Raw genomic sequence first — 19,729 nt, forward strand, 5'->3', positions numbered from 1 at the left:
TATCTGCAATGCAGATAATAGAGTTGTCTTACAGAGTTGTTTGGAGAATTAAATGAGTTGGTATATAAAAATCATCTGCCTATAAGTCAGACACTTAAAACAGTGCCTGTAAATAATCAATACATGTTAAGTCAGATTTTCTGTAATGTAAGCCAACTTTTCTGTCTTTTCTTTTTTTGGAGAATTGAAATTGATAATCTTTCAGTGCTTGTTAAGAAGGTATTCCTTTGTATAAATACATGCTGAAAAACCAAAAACTTCAGTAACTATTCTAGGGGAACAAAGAAACTATCTGGCCTTATTGAAAGACAAAGAACACTATACATATATTATACTGAGCTGTTTTGTTTGTCAAATCTTTGTCAATTTCTCTTTATTCACAAAGCTCCTTCTTCCCACTGAAAGATGAATTAAAAAGTCATTTCAGTGCCATTTTGAAATCATCCTAGTATAGACACGTACCTTATTTATTAATATGCCACCTACTCTCAGGGAAATCTTCCTTTGATAGATGGGTATTTGCAAGTTTCATTATCTTTCATATTTCACTTAAGGTTGCTTCATTTTTCTTCTTTTGTAGCACTTTGTTTAAATTTGCTGAAGTTTAATACTTTACTTTGATTTAAGCTTTATTTTTTCCTTGCCACAAGATGTGGAATTTGAAAAAAAAAATAGAAAGTACCAAATAATAATCCTATCTTAATAGCTAACATTTATTGAGCATTCACTATGCACTAGGTCCCAATGCTTTATAGATAGATAGATATTCATTTAAATCTCACATCTATGAGAGAATATAATTATTATTCCTGTTTTAGAAATGCAGAGGTAGAAGATCAGAGAGAGTAATGAATTATTTCAGGGCTCTCTCAAATGATAAAAACTTTAGGAAATATAAGATAGAGTGGGATAATTTATTTAAAAAAATCAGCTTATGCAATTGTGGGAGCTGACAAATCTGAAAGGTATAGGTCAGGCCAGCAGACAGACAGAACTTATTCTTCCTTAAGGAAACAAAAATTTTGTTCTTAGGACCTTTGAACTTATTGGATGAGGCCTACCCAGGTTATTGAAGTAATATCCTTTTCTTAAAATCAAGTGATTATAGATATTAACTGCATCTATTAAATGCCTTCACAGTTATACCTAGATTAGTGTTTGGTTGATAATTTGACAGGCATATTTGCTAGGTACACATAAAATTAGCATAGAAACTTACAGAAAATCACAATCAGAAATATGGGAGAGGACGAACTCACGTCAAAGTCTGATGACAAAATCCTGTTCCTAATCACCCAACAGCCGTCATGGTTAGCAGAGGATTAGGGTACTTCTGCCAGGTGGGCTGGACTCCCTAAGAGTCTGTGCGAAGAGGTTCAGATACAGGGCCCTATTGGATGACCTGCCACCCAGGTGGGAGAGAAGGGCTCCATGGACCTTGGAAATCTGAAAGTGTGCATGAACTGGGATGTGGCTAAACAGGCTGCAGAGCTGTCTAGTTACTGGCTCATTTTTCCTCTCCTCAAGCCAATATCTATAGGTCAGGATATGTAACTGGTGCCCTCCTGAACATTTACAGGGAGATTCTGAGCTAGTAAATGTTAAATTCATTACAGTGATAAATGCAGAGTGGGATGAAAACACAGGAAACACAGTCATGTTTGTCCGTGTCTGATTCCAGGGAAAAAGGGAAATATAAATTTTACCAAAGCTTTTTTCTCATGAAATAATTCTCGAGGAGAGGAAAAAGTCATCATCTCTGTGGGTCAGCTAGTGCACTTAATAAGAATGCCTTGCACTTCTTTATATAACAGTTATTTTAGCAGTGGGTCTATAGAAATTAAGCACAGATGTAAATCTCCATTTTGCCTTAGTCCTAGCAAATAGTGAAAAAGATCAGATTAGGAATTAGTAAAGGAATGATCTTAGACTTCGTTACCAGAAACTGTGGAATTCTTATCCACCACTTACATTCTCTGTGCTTTGTTTTTGATCTGCCTTAAACATTTTTCCTTATCATATCACCTTGAAATTGCAAAACACTTCACATTATTTTCCTTGTTGTTTATTGTTTTTTAACAGGAAAATGAGAAAATGGGTATCATAGAACATACACAATCTCTATGGTATAGTAATATAAGAGTGATGACAGGTCATTATTTAAATATATATATATGTATATTTGTATATATGTATATAAAATGATCTATATTCCTTTGACTAATCAAATGTAGCTCAAACTACAATCATCATAATAACTTTAGAGAAAAATTATTTTGTCATTAGGATCTTCAAGTACTTAGTCACCACTTATTTATGTAACTGTATCCACCCCCATTTCAGTCTTTCTAAAATAATTACATTAGTAACCACACATTTATGTAATAGTTGCCATGTTACAAATAGACTAAAGTATATTCATCAATGTCAGCAAATGAAGAAATAAACTTATCCTCCTTTCATTTTTTTTTTCATTTATTTTTATTAGTTGGAGGCTAATTACTTTACAATATTGTAGTAGTTTTTGCCATACATTGACATGAATCAGCCATGGATTTACATGTGTTCCCCATCCTGAACCCCCCTTTCATTTATAGAGAAGTAAGACAAAGGCAAGTCAAATGATTTGCCTAACTTTCTTAAATAATTAAAATAACTTAAAATAATGCTTTTAGAATAATCTAAATACAAAAGGCAAATGTTTTTGGGGAGTAAATGGAGGAGGTGATGGACAGGGAAGAAAAATGTTTGATTTAATTTGAAGGGACAGGAGTGGTTTATTGCTGGCTACAAACTCAATCCACAAGGCCCTTTCAGTTTTCAGGTCAAACACAGTATCTACCTTATCTCACACAACAAAACTCATCCCTTGCGCCATGCTTTTTGCTCTTTGTGTCCACCAGCAGCTACCATTGCCCTTCATTTAACTATGAAGTAAACTCCTGCTTCTCTGGACCGGCCTACCGGTCGACGGAATTTTAGATAGTAAATAACATTAAACTTAAATTTCCTCCTTACGGAATTGAGATGAAAAGCTTTCCTGTAGTGGAGTGAAAGCTCTCAGATTTGTTTCAGCTGTAGTTTGAAAACATTTTAGCTGCCTATTCACATTCTTTTCAAACTGTTGGCAATTATTTCCTAGTTAGTTGATACATGAATATTACAGACCATTTGGCAAGTATGGAAAAAAAACAACAAAAACCAATGGAATATCCTTAATCTCACTACCAGAAATGATCACTATTCAGATTGTATTGTTTATATATATATATATATATGTATATTTTTTTTTACAAAACTTGAATATACAATGCTTTGTGTCCTGCTGGTTTATTTAAAATTGTATTTTTACTGCAATCTGTTACCACATTTTTCAAATGTTTGTTTTAATGACTGCATTTTGTTCTATTATCTTTTTCTTTTCTTAAACTAAAACTGTATTATTCATTCTGTGGCATTTTTGTATTCCTCTATCCTTTATTTGTCTCTCTCTTTCATTTTTTTCTTTTTTTTTTTTGCAATGACCGTTTTTGTACATTAAACCTTTATTTGCATGTCTTAGTGTTTTCTTATGATAGATTCAAAACATTTTTTAGAAATTGAGCACCAGTTTCTACTAAATTTCTACCAAAGGAGCATAACGAATCCCATTTTTAACCTTGCCATATGGTGTAGTTTTCTTAAGTCCTTTACTTTTTAATAGAAGAGAAATCATATCTTATTGCTTTAACAGGCAGTTCTTATATTACCTAAAGGGTTTAAGATTTTTGGTGCTTATAAGCTGTATTTTTGTTATCCCATTTTTATTATCCTTTGTTTATTCTTCTATTGAGAATTTATGTTTCTTACTAGAATTGAGAAATGTCTTTATATAGAAAAGACCTTTTATTTGTCAAAATAGCCTTCTAGTTAATCATTCACTATTTAATTTGTGTATATTTTGAAATGTAGAAGTAGCTGAATATTTGTGATAAAACTCTTTTTTCCTCTGAAGTCTTTTAGTCTTTTTTTTCCCCTTATAATTAGCTTCCATGTTCAGGAACTAGATAAATACAAATCCATATTTTCATTTAGTTTTTGTGATGAATTTTTTATATTTAGCACTTTAATACCCAGAAATAATATTTTTATTTATGATATGAGGAAAGAATATAACCTGATTTCCCTCTTAACACTATATGTGTGTATCTGTTTTTGTATATGTGTACATAAATGTGTGATTTATGATGTATGCTTTACATATACATCAAAAGTACAAGTTATTTATCAAGTATAAAAATTATATATCAAAAGTACACTCTGAGGTCTGTTACAATGTGTTCTGTACACTTTTATATTAATTTGCTTATAAATTTTTTCTTTTAGAACCACATCATTCTAATGACTGTAGCTTTCCACTTTCTTTCTAATAGTTGGTAAGAAAAATCACTCCTCCTGCTAATGATATTTTATAAATTTGTATTACTTAGGTTTGCCAGAACCCAAAAAGGATCACGTCTTCCAAGGCCTGACACAGGAGCAGGGGTTTTACACTTCCAAAGACTTTCTGCCTCTTGTAGCCAAAAGCAGTAAAGCAGGTATCCCCAATTGTCTTCTGTTCCTAATGTTGCCTATGTTGTTGTATGTATTATACAATTATCTTAAATCCAGGCTCAGTAGGAAAATTTCCAGATCTCCTGTTCATCTTTTCATAATAGCAAGGTAAAATTAAAAAAAAAAATCTGATATAGTTCTTAGCCATAATCACATATTTGTCCATCCTCCTAATTGAACATCATCATAAGGATTATATACAGGTCTAAACTGCATTGTGAAAAGTTGCTTCAAAATAAGAGTGTCTTAAACATCAGAAGGTGTTCTTAAAAGAAACTTAACTTCACTTTGGGAACTGTTTTTTTGTTTGTTTGTTTTAAAATGGGGCAGGTGATCGTGTCTTCTTTGTATCCATACAAGCAGAAAGATTCAGTCCCTTCTTGAACCAGTTTTATAAAATTAAAGTAAAACATTTTGATGAATACCCTAATACCTAGTCTCTGTTTGATATCACTTCACATACCACAAGAAGACCAACCAGAAGCTATGCTTGTCTTCTGCTGTGACTGGGCTAGAGTCATCATCTTAGTGAGAAAGAAACTACAGGGTATTCCCTAAAAGCCAATAGCCAAACTCCTTAAATATATACTTTTAAAGAATTTTGAACTTAAGCTGTTCTAACATATAATTACCTACTGAAAAAATAAGAACTTATATTTATTCTCCTAAAATTGAAAAATATAAGAAACTGCCTCTCTTAGATCAATCTGCAGAATTTTACAGCTAAATTTGTGTACTATCTTCATCTTTTTTCCCCAAGAGAACATGATGCTTGCTTGGGAAGCAAGAATATCGTAGTACACATAGTACGTATTTGAGAGTTACAGAGGGCTAATTATGTAACCCCAAACAAAAACTTTCAAGCAAAATGATAACACTAAGTTATATGTGGTACCATTTCAAAAATTATAGTAATTTATCTTGTCAGCAATTTTATTTAATCCAATAATACAATGCTACCTATTATATAGCAAACACCTGCTTTTACTTTTTTAAAGAATCTTCATGTGGACATCAAATCTTTATATAAATGCTGTTGAAAAATGCTCACTTGGAAATTAATATTTTTTAATTGTTCAATTTTACAAACAAAACCAGGGAAAAGCAAAAAAATTAAAAAAACAAAAGGGATAAAGTTTTGTTTTAACTATTTGAAGGAAATAATTCTTAGAAATTCTTCAGTTACATAAAGGGAACATACTAAGCATGTTAATTTTCAAAATTTACCAAATATACAGCAGGGTACACATAAGAAATTAAATGTTGTAATGAAATACTGCAGATTATTAACCCAGATCACAAGGATCACTCTTTTCCTTCTAACAAACAACTTAATGACAGTAAGTTAAAAATACACATCACAACTTTGACAAAGAGAGTTTTAATAGGTTGATTCCAGCTTCTTAAGACCCAAACTCTTCAAAATGTGTTACAGATATCCTTCTAGAAAGAAGAGAAAAAAAACAAGTTAAAGGTATTGACTATGAAATTACATATATGAGCATATTTTTAAAGTGGGAATAAAACTGTCTTTCAATGAAGCAGAATAATTTGATAGTGACACTCCATCCTGGAGAACTGCAAGATGCAATTTTACACTGCTTTGAGTACAAGTATCTTTTGAGCTGTCATGCAGAAATGGTTTCTCTACTTGAAAATGGGGTTTTCCTTTCATCATTCAGGAATGTGCGCCTGTCACTCTCCACTGCTGTCGATACGGGGAGCCGTGATTGTGCTCGGAGCTGGAGACACAGCTTTCGACTGCGCGACATCCGCTTTACGTTGTGGAGCCCGCCGAGTGTTCATCGTCTTCAGAAAAGGCTTTGTTAATATAAGAGCTGTCCCTGAGGAGGTAAAAAAAAAAAAAAACCGTCAGAAAATATGGAGTTGTAATGCAACAGATTTTAGAAGATATAACTGTTAATGTGCAGGCTCTTAGTTTAAATCACTAGATTGTTCTTCAGATTGTGAAATGCAAAGTTTAAAATTTCTGGGTTACCCATAGTTGCTATTTTTTAGTACAGACATTCAAAGGAAAAAAAAATTATTTTATAACACTGATTTGGAGAAAATGAATTTATCTTTGTCATTTCACAAGTGTTTCTTATTCTGTGTTAGTATCATTGAAAGATGTTGTATTTTAGTAGCAGTGGAATGTGCTAAGTCTTCCATATCCTAACAATAGATACTCTTCCCAAAATGCATGGATATTAGGAGAATGTGGTAATTAGGGACATTCGAAATTTTCTGTAAATCAAATTTACAAGCTACATTCAAAGAGAGATATATATATATACATATATGTATATATATATGCATATGTATATATATATATAAAATGGCAAGGGGATTGCCATTTATTTTTTAAAAGAGCTCTAATGTAAGGATTATTTAGAATTAATAATTAGTTAACTACTAAAAATGACAGATTTAAAATCATATCATTCTTACAGGTGACTGGTGACTAATCTTGATTGAGACAGCAGCTGGGTACATGTACCATAGAGTTCTCAAATTTTAATGTTAAGAAAGATAATACCTTATAAAGGATATTAGTTCTGAGAACAGGAACCAAATGTATTTATAGAGAGATAAATTACTCATTTTATACAAATCAGTATTATGAATTTGATTTGCTTTAGAATTCTTGAACATATTTGGAGTCTTTATACTAGGCAAGAATTATGACTGTAGTCAATAGGTAATTTGTCACATGTAGGCTAACTACATTACAGATTAATCTCACTGAAATATCAGAGTCACCATTGGTTCATGACTGAGTTTAAAATGTCAACTTTATTCTCCAGGGCTTTTCTCCATCCACTCTTTTTCAGACTTTCCCTTCCAAATCCAAGGTGGAGATAGTCTTGTAATCCTAGGAGTTTTTTCTGGAGCACTATTTTAGGCATGAATTAGTGCAATGAGAGAGACCTGGGTTCAAAGAACCCTATTGGGAAGACCCGAAGAAGGGAAAGCCTACCCACTCTAGTATTCTGGCCTGGAGAATTCCAAAGGGGTCAAAAAGAGTTGGACACGACTGAGCAAAAAAGAAAAAAAAAAAAGTGCAATCTTACATTGGTACAAATACAGGGAAAATAGTCATACTGGAGTAAAGTGACTTGCTTAAGAGAAGACAGGAGCTAATGTTATTCATCTTTATATCATCATGTATAGCATAGGACCTCAGCCAATAATAAGGACTTGAACAATTTTGAACTAAGTATTTTACATCTTATTTTTCTAAATCTAAAGCACCTTGAAATTTGGAAGGGAAGACACCGCTGAATGGCAGTGTCAGTTTACTTCATACTCTATATTGTAGTCATCATCCATTGGCAAGGGTCACTAGAAATGAGTGGTGGCTATTTCTTCTTCATAAATAGAAAACACACACACATACACAAACACAATGAGACCAGATAATTAATTACTTGTTAGGGTAGAAGTTTTGTTTGCTTGTTTTATAATAGTACAATAAACAACTTAAAGTTTATTGAGCATCCTTTGTGTATCAAGCACTGTTTTAGGCAATTGGAATATAGCAGTGAACATATCAGATAGAAAATCTTGTCCTCATGGAGCTCATACCTAGTAAGGAAAGATACTCAAGCAAGCAAGTAGATTGTCATATAAGTGTATGTTGAACAGTGGTTAATGCAATGCAGAACAACAATTTAAATAGGACTATAAGAAGTGTGAATTTGGGGAGAGGTTATGGTGAAAGAGAAGGTGAGATTTCCATTTTAAACAGGGTGACCAAGGAAGGCCTTTCTATTACTATGACTTTGGGGCATAGAGATGAAGACATTGAGGAAATGTAGACATCTGGGAGAAAAATGTTCCAGATCAAGGCAAATGCATTCACCCTTTGTTGAGGAAATTTCTTGGACTTCTAGAAATAGAAGAAAAAAAAAGTCAGTGTGACTGGAACCGAGTATAAGAGGATAATATGTGCCTATATGTGATGAGGTCTTATAAGTGTTCCAAAGGCCAGTATTTACTGAGGAAGAGGAAATCCTTGAACTGTTTTGAGCAGACAAACACCAGGATCTGTGTTAAATTTTAAAAGGATGGCTCTATTGATAATTGACTAAAGGGGGGATTGGGTTAGATGCAGGGAGGCTATTCAGGGGCTAATTGTAAGAGTAGGCTATTAGATGCTTCCCAGGTGGCTCAGTGGAAAAGAATCTGCCTGCAATGCAGGATATGCAGGTATGATCCCAGGGTCAGGAAGATTCCCTGAAGAAGGAAATGGCAACCCACTCCATATTCTTGCCTAGGAAATGCCATGGACAGAGGAGGCTGGTGGGAACAGTCCATGAAGTCACAAAAGAGTCAGGCACGATTTAGCGACTAAACAACAACAAGGCTATTAGTTGATGTGACTGGTTTATAGGAAGGAAAGGATCAAACTCCAGGCATTGCTCAGTCAGAAGGTCAAGCTTTGGTGGGATGAACTATGGTCATCAAAGTATTGGGAGGAAGCAATGGGTTGGTGGGATAACTTGTTTTATTGCCTGCAGCAGAACTTAGTAGACTCAACCAGGTCTGGGGCTTAATTAAAACTAGAAGAACAAATGTTTGGATGTTTATTATTAGTTTATAAGAAATGAAAACATTTACATTGTCTTAAAACCCCTGGGCTGTGAGCTCTATGAGCATGATGCTATGTCTTCATTTTTTTTCTTCCCCTGCCTAGCCCAATGAATGTCACATGAAAAATGTTCAATAAATAATTGTAGAATGAATGTTTTCTGGAGAAAATAAGCATCCAGGGATTCTAGCATTAAAAAGGCTAACACCAAGTTAGCTTAGTTGTAACAGCAGAAGGCATTTGAAGTTTCTTTTGCAAATTCTAGGCAAACGTTTTCAGCATTAGAGAAGGAATAATACAGCAACAGGAGGTACATGGATTTTAGGGTTGGATCACTGGCCCATGATTATACATTTTTCAGACTGAGGACTTTCAGTATTTGTAGAGATGGCAAGATATTTGATTTTGCATACGTCAAAGAGGCCCAGGACATGGTAGTGCTAATGCTTATGAAACTGCTAAGTCAATATCGTGTATCTACTTTAAGATAACAGATTTTGAGAGAATATCCTGAGAAAAAATTTTAACCTATATGAAGAATTTAATACCAAATCTAATTTCTTTGTATTTCTTCTATTTCTCATATGCTTTGTACCACCAAAATACATAAACTGCAGTCACACTTGGTTTCTATGAAGTCAATGAAGATTGACATTTAGAGCTTTTCTCAAATATGTATATTGTTTATTGGGCTTTGACTCTTGGCTGGAATTTGAGAATAACATAATTTGTCTGTTGGTAAAAGGCCTTACTGTCAGGCATGTCAGCATGTATATATCCAAAGCTGTGGTCTAATCCTCAAGTGATTTTTGAAAGAGGAGGGAACTAGAGAACAATATAAAGTTTTCTGACCATTTAGTGGCAAATATAAATTACTACATAGGCCAGTAAGATTTAACAAGGAATTTTTACATGGTTAATAACAAAGAACCATATAATTAGATCCAGAAATGTTTTAATCTACTAAGAAGCACTACCCAATAGACGCTGCAGGACAAGCACATCCCACTTAACCAATCAGAGGTTTTCATACTTTAGTGTGCATCAAAATAACCTGGAGGGGCTTATTCAACACCGCTTACTAGGGCCCCGTCCCAGTTTCTGATTTGGTAGGTGTGGGGTGGGCCTGAGAATTTGCATTTTTAACAAGTTCCCTGGTGACTCTGAGGCTGCTGATCCACTGCTCTAATGGATCATCAATCTAGTTTCCCGCTGTCTAATTAGAGCCATAAGCAGTGTGCTGTTTTGGGGCATTTTCCATCTTAGTTAAGGAAGCATTAATGCTACAGAATATAAGGTGTGATGAAACGAAGATGTGGAGGCATCATCAGCATATTGATGTAATTCTGATTCCAAATGTCTTTCAGTCTCCCCCGTGGCCTCACACACATGCTAAATAGGATGCTACTGACAAACTGGCACTTCGCAGCCAAGGGTCCTTAGGGAAACCAGCCAATCATTCAGCACTATCCTCTAAGAAGATGAGGGAAAATCTGCTAATAATTCCCTCCAGAACTTTCTGCAAGCTTAAATAGGTGAGATTAAATTTCACAGGATAACAGAATCCCCCAAAATGCTGGTATTAAAAGCTGTTGACAGATCAGATAGAACTGCAGAAATGCTTTAGGCAGTTGGGAATCCCTAAAAGGAGGCATGAAGGTCAGGACTCAACAGACCCACTTGAGTTGATAAATTTAATGGATAAGGTTGGGGAAGGACTTTGTAGTTCATATTAATTATTACTGAGAAGAATGCAGTACAAAATTATTTTAATAGCATAGTCCCACACACAGAGAACATACCAAGAAACATACTCAGTTTCCCAATAGCAGCAAAACACAATAGATCTTTGATTCCGTTGTTTTAATTTTTGGCGGCACTGAGGTTTTGTTGCTGTATGTGGGCTTTCTCTAGTCCTGGCAAGCTGGGCAACCTCTCTTGTTGCAGTGCAGGGGCTTCCCATTGTGGTGGCTTCTCTTGTGAAGCATGGACTCTCGGGAGTGTGGGTTCAGTAGCTGTCGTGCATGGGTTTAGTATCCTTGGCATGTGGGATCTTTCTGGACCAGGGATTGAGCTTGTGTCCCTTGCATTGGCATGCAGATTCTTTACCAGTGGTCCGCCAGTGAAGTCCTCTGTGATTATTTTTTATATTTCATATTATTTTTAATTGCAGTATAATTGCAGTATTGTGATGGTTTCTGCTGCATATCAATATGAATCGAATCATCCATAGGCATACCCATGCCCACTTGCTCTTAAACCTCCCTCCCACCTGCCTCCCCCTGCCACCCCTTTAGGTTGTCACAGAGCACCAGCTTTGGGCTCCCTGCATCATGCAGCAAATTCCCAATATACATTACCTCTGTTATGTTTTATTTAGGCTCACTATTTTATTCCACCTGTTCATTTGCCAGAATAATAACTGATTTACTTTGACAATGCCTGTTTTCATGTATTTTAGCTATACAGAAGGTCAGCTATTTTGATAATGCTGCTTTATTATTTTTAATAATAAAATAACAGAAGCAGATAGACTGGTCTGTTAGTCAAAAATGTCTTCATCTGTTATTACAACTCTGAAAAAATGCATTTTATGTGAAAAATATGTATCTTTTAATTGAATCCTCCTGGTACCACACAGCATTCCCCATTTTAGATCATTAATGTGGCATGATCTGCAGGTCTCCTCTGAAGTATTTTTAAGGTCAAATGATCATGTTAAAGCGATATCCATAGTTTCTTTCATCATCTAAATATTGCTAGCTAAATATGCATTTTCTCACCAGTAGCTAATGCTTTCTAGTTTTTATTGAGTTTTAAGAAATATGACTCTGGGACTATTTTTAGAAAATAACCTTTATAAGCTGGCAAAATTAATTTTACTTAGTTAAGAGTGATGCTTATAGCAGCTCTTCAATAGTTGGCACCTGCATATCATATGAGCTGGTGGTCTCCATGGAAAGTAATCAGAGACCCATTAGCTAGGTAGTGATATGAAGATACCTGCAGACAAACAGGCACAATTGTCCCTGGGAACACAAAGTTAATTAATGGTAGTTAGGGACTTTCCTGGTACTAAGATATTAAATATGTCTTTAATAATTTATGATGATGTGGGATTGACATTCCAAGGATCTGTATGTGTTTACCTTTGTGAAAAGACTGAAATTTCAGAGAATGGAATAGTCACAAAAGGAATTAACCCAAAGTTGAAGTACTTGGGTCTAGGTTATATATTTTAGTCTGATATGCCCATCTATAAAATCAGTGTTATAACTATATGCTTCTAAAAGTTCTTCTATTCCCCAAGTTGTGTATTTTGAACATTTAAGAAAGATATGCGAATGATACATATTTGCATATGTAGGACAGGAAGGCTTTATCTCTTCATGAAATGACAGGAAGTCTGTGTTGAAAATTTTGGCAATATCTATAAATACTACACTTGAAACAAGTTGCAATTAATGTGTCCCCAGTCAGTTGGTGAGGTAAAATCTGCTGCAGTCAAGACATGGATATCAAAGAAGCTGACAGGTGAGATTGTCAGAATTCTACACTACATTTGATAATTCAGGTGGTAAGTGAAAAGGACTGTAAATAGGCCAGGAGCCAAAAAATGCTTGTGCCCATTCAAGATTATATATTCTAAATACTTACTTATTTTCAAAAATCCCAAGGGATGGCTACATCATGTTTATTTAGGAATAGGTGTAGAGCTAAAAACAATGCACCTTTTAAAAAGGTTTACCAACTTTCCTGTGAAGGTATTGATCCCATGGTTGTTCAGTCGGTAAGTCATGTCCAACTGTTTGTGACCCCATGGACTGCAGCATGCCAAGCTTTCCTGTCCATCACTGTCTCCTAGAGTTTTATATATAATATATATTATATACACATACATACACACAGATTCATCAACAGTGCACATTTTAATCTGGTATCAGTTCACTATCAAACTGTATTAAACAATGGCATTTTGTTATTACTCTATTAAACTTTATGTTGTTATTACTCTATTTACTTTTATGTGAAATTTAGAAGCTCCTCTTCCATTAATAATATTCATCTCAGCTTCCCAATATCTTTCCTTTTTTATAAATTGAAAATATTAAAAACTAATTTGTATAATTTTAAAAAACATTGGTCATGCATGCAGTTTAAAAGATAAAAATAAATGAAAAGCACGTATGAGTTAATACAAAAACAAAAAAAATTGTCATTCTTTTTAAAAGTGATTTTTTTTTCTCTTAAAAAAGATAAACTCATCCTTCAATGTCTGTTCTAAATGTCATTTTCTCTTTGAAGGTTTCCTTAGCTCCATCCTAATTAGCCTCTCCCTCCTGTGAGACCTTACAGTTCTTTATGCTTCCTATATTATAACACTTATAGAGTAGTTATTACTTTATACTCATCACACAAATTAAAGTGCAATCTCCTTCAAATGGTTTGGCTCATTCAACATGAGTTTGAGTGAAAGTATAGAATAGTGCTTGATCCAAGTAAACAGATCAGTAAAGTATGTTGAATAAAGTACTTTAGGGGCATTGAAAACCTCATAGGAAGACTTTAAATGAATATAAAATATTTAAAATATGTAATTTATATCTTATACATACTTCAAAATTACTTCTAATAGCTTTTGAATAAATAGTTTATTCAATTGTTTATCAATATATATTAATCTAAATTTTTAAAGTTTCTTTTATTACAATATCAACCTAGCAAGTAGATTGAAAATGTCAATTTTCCCTGGCCTTCAAACTCTTAAAAGATAACCGAATTTAGAAAAAAAGAAAGAAAAAAAAATTCAACCAAGCAATATATGAAATTAAAATTAAAAATCAGTAAAAAAATGTTGAATCAGAGAGGATTAGTAAGTTGTACAAGACATAGGATCCTAATTTGTATAGAATTTATATGAAGAGGCATTTCAAGATTGAAGAAGGTATTACAAAGGCACCAACATAATGCAGAAGGTAATCTAGTGAGACATTCCAACAATAGTTTGACTGTATTCCAACAAATATTCTAACAAATATCTTGTGAGATATTCCAACAATAGCTTGATTGTAGCAAAATCTAAGATGAGGATTAATAAAAGCTCGTCAGATTTCAGAACATTTTGTCAGTCATAAATGAATAATGTTTAAAAATACTCTCTTCTTTTAAAAATGATGTATTTTATAATACCCGTGCAAAGGCATTTTAAGCCTCTAGATTATGCCACACATTGGATCTCTGGTTTTTGTAGCTTAATCATGACACAGCATAGTTAAGGGGCAACTATATCCAATGTGTAGTACAATGCTCATGTGGAGAAATGTTTCTTTCTGTTCAAGATTCTTCAATTTTAAAATCTTACAGTTAAAAGAAGCCAAACACAATAGGAAGTACTAAAAAGGTAACCTCAACTTGTGGTTTCAGCAAACTTTTGCCTAGAAAAGAATAATTGCAGAATTAGCTTATATATTCCAGAGACTGGTAAACACATCCAAAGCTCTGCATTCCACCACAGACTGTGAGTCTGTATAAGTCAAAAAGTACAAAATATATTAAGATATTTTTAATAAATTAAATAGATGTGATCAGGAGTAGATTTTCAGTTTACTGTCTCTTTCTCTATCCTCCTTTGTCTCCTTGGTAACCAAAACAACCAGAAGATTGGATTGTGAATTCAAACTCACATGAATTAGAGTTATAACTTGTATCCAGCTTTATTAATAATTTCAAGGATACAAGTAAACATGAAGTGTGCGGTAAACAATCAAAGGTACAAGACTGCCATCTTGTTGCATCAGGGTATGCTTTTATCAAGAATAACGTAGTCTCTAAGTAACATTAGTAGCTCTATCACTTACACAAAACTAAGTTGTTTTAACTATAAAACATCTCCATTTATATGCAGATAGTCACACAGTTTACATGACTGTTTAGAGAGAGCTATGCTGCCTAAATCCCAGGTTTTGTTTACCTTAGCAGTCCTAGACTAGCAGGTATACCTTGGCAAAAGCATTACAAGGATAACTGCTCTCCCACTTGGAAATGCTGATTGATAACTTGCTTCCATTAGCATATTTACAAGGGGATTTGACCAGGTCACTTTCTTTCTTGAGATAAACTCTTTTGCCATCCTACATCTTCTCTCACTGAAGGAAGATAATCTGTTTCATACCAGAATTTCTAACTAATTCCTACTCTTCTTTCAAGATTAGTTTATATTTTACATTTTTCAGGCAGCCCTTTTGTGACCTGCACAACTGCTGTTTAAAATAGCCCTTTTATGTGCCATTAAAACAGAATGTGTTTATACGTTATCACAAAATATAATTGCATATTTGTTTCTTTCTCAGAGATTTTTGAAAGTAGGAATTATTTTATTAACTACAACGCCTAGCACCACTTTTGTACATAAAAGGACTTAATAAATGTTGGCAAGTTAATACATTGATAGTGTTCTTATTATGTAGTATGAAAAATTTAATAGTGATGAAATAAAAGATAATATTTTCCCAGATTATCACTAGCCAATACAGAGTATCAAACAATTTTGATTTGAAATGCTATCTCTGAGGTCCTCATGTTCATATATTGATAGAATTGATCACTTGTTGAATGTCTAGCTGTTAGAGGATAATCTTTACAAAGAATATTGTTTCTTCACATAATTTCTCAAACTTTGGCAATTAGAATTTAATGTATGCTGGTTTTGAGTTCTGCTCATTATCGTTTATAACCTATGCTTACTTTGTCTATATGCAATCTAAAAATGAGTTGACATCATGCTTTTAATTATAGTAAATTATGTTGTTTCATAATTTCCACAGTATGATGCCTGTAATATTAATCAGACCAAATCATCACATTACATAAAGTTAATCATTAAAATGATGATCTTTATTGCATGCTATAGCACTCTATTTTTATTTCACTCTGCATCAACCACATATTTTCCCCGAATATGGAGGTAAAAAATCAAAGCTAAGAAGTGTTTTTTTTTTTCCCTCAGACAGTATGAAAAGAAAGTAACGATTTATTGGACTTCAAAAATGGAAACTTATGGATGCATTTGTCTCTATGAATTCAATTCCCTTGAATATTTATTGGTGGGGAAAAGGACAAGAGACATGTGTATGTTTGCTTGGTGTACCAGTTGTTCCTCATGAGAATAGGCTTATCAAACAAGTAAATAAATAAATATGTGTGTCATGAACAGAAGTGTCCATATTACTCAACTCACTGAATTGTTGATTATTAATGATCATTGGGGCTTCCATGATGGCTCAGTGATAAAGAATCCACCTGCAATGCAGGAGACGCAGGAGATACAGATTCAACCCCTGGGTCAGAAAGCCCCCAGAGAAGGAAAGGGCAACCCACTCCAGTAGGCTTGCCTGAAAAATTCCATGGACGAGGAGCCTGGTGGGCTACAGTCCACGGGGTTGTGAAGAGTCGGACATGACTGAGCCATGGAGCGCACACACAATGATCATACTCAAACATTAGGTATTAAAAGGCGCTGACACTGACATCTGTGAATCAGTGATTAGCACAGGAACCTGATTAATTTGAACAACAAAATGTTAAAACCTACTTCATGAAGTTAGACCACTGGTCACTCTGGTCCATCATAAAACATATGGCACTGAAACTGACAAATGAGAAGGAGTACCATTTGCTTTTTTGTTTCAAACTCACGGTATAGGATGCCCTGGTCAGGTAGCATGTCTTCTAAATGCTAAGTGTCCCTTTCTTTAGGATGAATGTTTAGTAATTGTTGACTCCATTTACTACTAGTCAGTTGTCATTTTGTTAGCTTGAATATCTTTGGGGTTTTCATATTAGTCATTCATCATGGTAAACAAAATGTTACTCAATGTCAACTGTCTGCCAGTCATTTTATTAGATACTGATAGGGCTGAAATCCACCTGATAACCTTTCATGTGGCATATTGGCTAGACTATATCCTGATTTGCCAGGCATCTGTCCAAATGTTCATTTTCTTGTACTCATCATTTCTTAAATATTTGAATGTCACGGCTGGATATTGGGGATAGAAAGTTAAGTAAGATATTCTCTTTGTGTCAGTTTACTGTCTAACAAATAAATACATTTAAATTCTGTTTTAATTTGCTATCTTTCTATCTTTAGATAATGTGTTCTATATCTCTACTATTTGCTTTATGAAGTAGTACTTCTTTGTTCTAAACTTGCCCTTCCTTTGTGTTCAAGGAGTCTCCATTAACTAATCTACAATATTGAGTTCATAAGTCCATCACCTGGTTCCTGTATTTTGTGATTATACCTCTAAACTTACTTAGACCAGGAAGGTTGGATTTCCTCTTTCCACTGAGGACAGCCTTCATCCAGCCAAACCCTTACCTTTAATTTGCCTTTGGCTAGATCCTTTCCTGTTCCAATTAGCCTTGTTTTGAAATTCAAAAACTGTAGCTATACAGAGTCTCATTCTTTCAAATATACTAAAATTTCTGTCTTTGAATAAAATTAAATACCACAGGGTTTTGATTTAGCCATATCATAATTTTTAGATAAGCTTCGTCATTTCTTAATATTCCTTTGGTTTCTCTGAGCATCAGTTTCTCTTCTGTAGGAAGGAATACATCTTCCCACAGTGGTTTGTTTGTGAGGCCAGCAAGCAGGAGAATCACTGAGGTTGTGAGATCAATCTGTAAATCATGATGGTACCCACTGTGTTTTTCGCTTTTCGAGCTGCAACAGAGAGAAAATTTTGAAGCTAGATAATTAAAATAAACAACTAATATACAGATGTCATATCTCCTTTGTGAAAATTAAAATGAATTATGTGTTAAGCACTTAAAAAATGATTATGTGTTGAGAACTTAAATATAAGTACTTTTTATCATTACTTATTATAATAAGTATAATTAATAATTATTATTTAATATTATTATTTATTATTATTATATTAATAATATAAGTATTATTATTGTCTGTATTTTCAACAGATTTCATAGTAATGGAAGTAAATTCCTTTGTTGTCCGCAAATAACTCAAAGGATATTTCACTTAACATATGGCTTCACTTACTTTGAATTTCTCATTTTCCTAATATTTCCCTATTGACTACAGTAAATCTTATTATCTCAGTTCTTTTTTCAGTGTAATATCAATACTTTCCAAATAATTGTATATGTTCAAGTCATGTTATGTAAAATGGAAAATCTAGGTACTAAATAGCAAAATAGCAGGACAGAGTGTGATTCATGTCTGCTGCTCAAATCTTAAATATTTGAGAGAGTGAATAACATTGTAATTTTCAAAAGCAGAATTATGGAATGGTCTGTTTGGGGGCCAGTGTGTATACCTTCTGACGTCTCTGCACAGTCAGATAGCTGGCACAAATACTGAATATTCGAATACAAGTTATAAACCCTGCTGCATATGAAAAGTTATTATGTTGGTTGAGGGCATATTAAAATACAGTTTCTTCCTGCTCATAATTCTACATAGTTTTTAGGCAATAAATTTTACTCAAAAGCCATGCAAGAGTACCACTAAATCTTATTCAGCCTTAATCTTACTGTAAATTCTTAAAAGTTCTGATTTATTTGCAGTGTTCAATAACTCATTCTAAGTTAAATGCCAAACTTGGTAAAAAGTATATAAGATTATCTACATATAATAATATATACTACCTAAGTATTCATAGAGAAGAGTAGAAAGGACTGAAACACACCCTAAACGCGTCTGAAATGTGCTCCCAATATGTGCAGCCTTAGTTCGGGATTTTATTTTTGCCTTCCACAGAAAAGAGTACTATTATAAATACACACCATGTGTTGATTTCCTCAAACCTAAAGATTCGGCATTGTTCTCCAGTCAAGTTTGCCATTATCATTAGAATTTAGCATCACTTGACATTTCTGAAACACAGTAAGCTGGTTTATATTGATGAGCTATGAGACGCTCCCTTCTGCAAAGATGACAGAAGTGACACAGAAAGCGTGTCATAGTTTGGGACTGTATTTATTTTGTAATTTGAAGTATTTCAGGAATATTTTGCTTTCCAGACATCACACATTTTTATTTTGTAAAAAGTTAAAGAGGAGCAGTTTTCATTCCAATCCTAAAGAAAAGCAAGGCCAAAGAATGCTCAAACTATCACACAATTGCACTCATCTCACACGCTAGTAAAGTAATGCTCAAAATTCTCCAAGTCAGGCTTCAGCAAATACGTGAACCGTGAACTTCCAGATGTTCAAGCTGGTTTTAGAAAAGGCAGAGGAAACAGAGATCAAATTGCCAATATCTGCTGGATCATTGAAAAAGCAGGAGAGTTCCACAAAAACATCTATTTCTGCTTTATTGACTTCGCCAAAACCTTCGACTGTGTGGATCACAATAAACTGTGGAAAATTATTCAAGGGATGGGAATACCAGACCACCTCACCTGCCTCTTGAAAAACCTATATGCAGGTCAGGAAGCAACAGTTAGAATTGAACATGGAACAACAGACTGGTTCCAAATAGGAAAAGGAGTCCGTCAAGGCTGTATATTGTCA

At 33.9% G+C, this 19,729-nt stretch overlaps 1 protein-coding gene across 2 annotated transcripts in view; it reads left to right on the plus strand.

Moving 5' to 3' along the window:
* DPYD (dihydropyrimidine dehydrogenase) overlaps positions 1-19,729 on the plus strand; it is an 880,709-nt gene that overhangs the window by 359,379 nt on the left and 501,601 nt on the right. For both annotated transcript variants that reach the window (XM_043876118.1, XM_043876119.1), the window contains exons 9-10: positions 4,470-4,577; positions 6,276-6,445. In XM_043876118.1, coding sequence (XP_043732053.1) covers positions 4,470-4,577; positions 6,276-6,445 — 278 coding nt within the window. The remainder of the gene's footprint in view (positions 1-4,469; positions 4,578-6,275; positions 6,446-19,729) is intronic.

The sequence above is a fragment of the Cervus elaphus genome, chromosome 20 (assembly GCF_910594005.1).
Source record: "Cervus elaphus chromosome 20, mCerEla1.1, whole genome shotgun sequence".
NCBI classification, from domain to species: domain Eukaryota; kingdom Metazoa; phylum Chordata; class Mammalia; order Artiodactyla; family Cervidae; genus Cervus; species Cervus elaphus.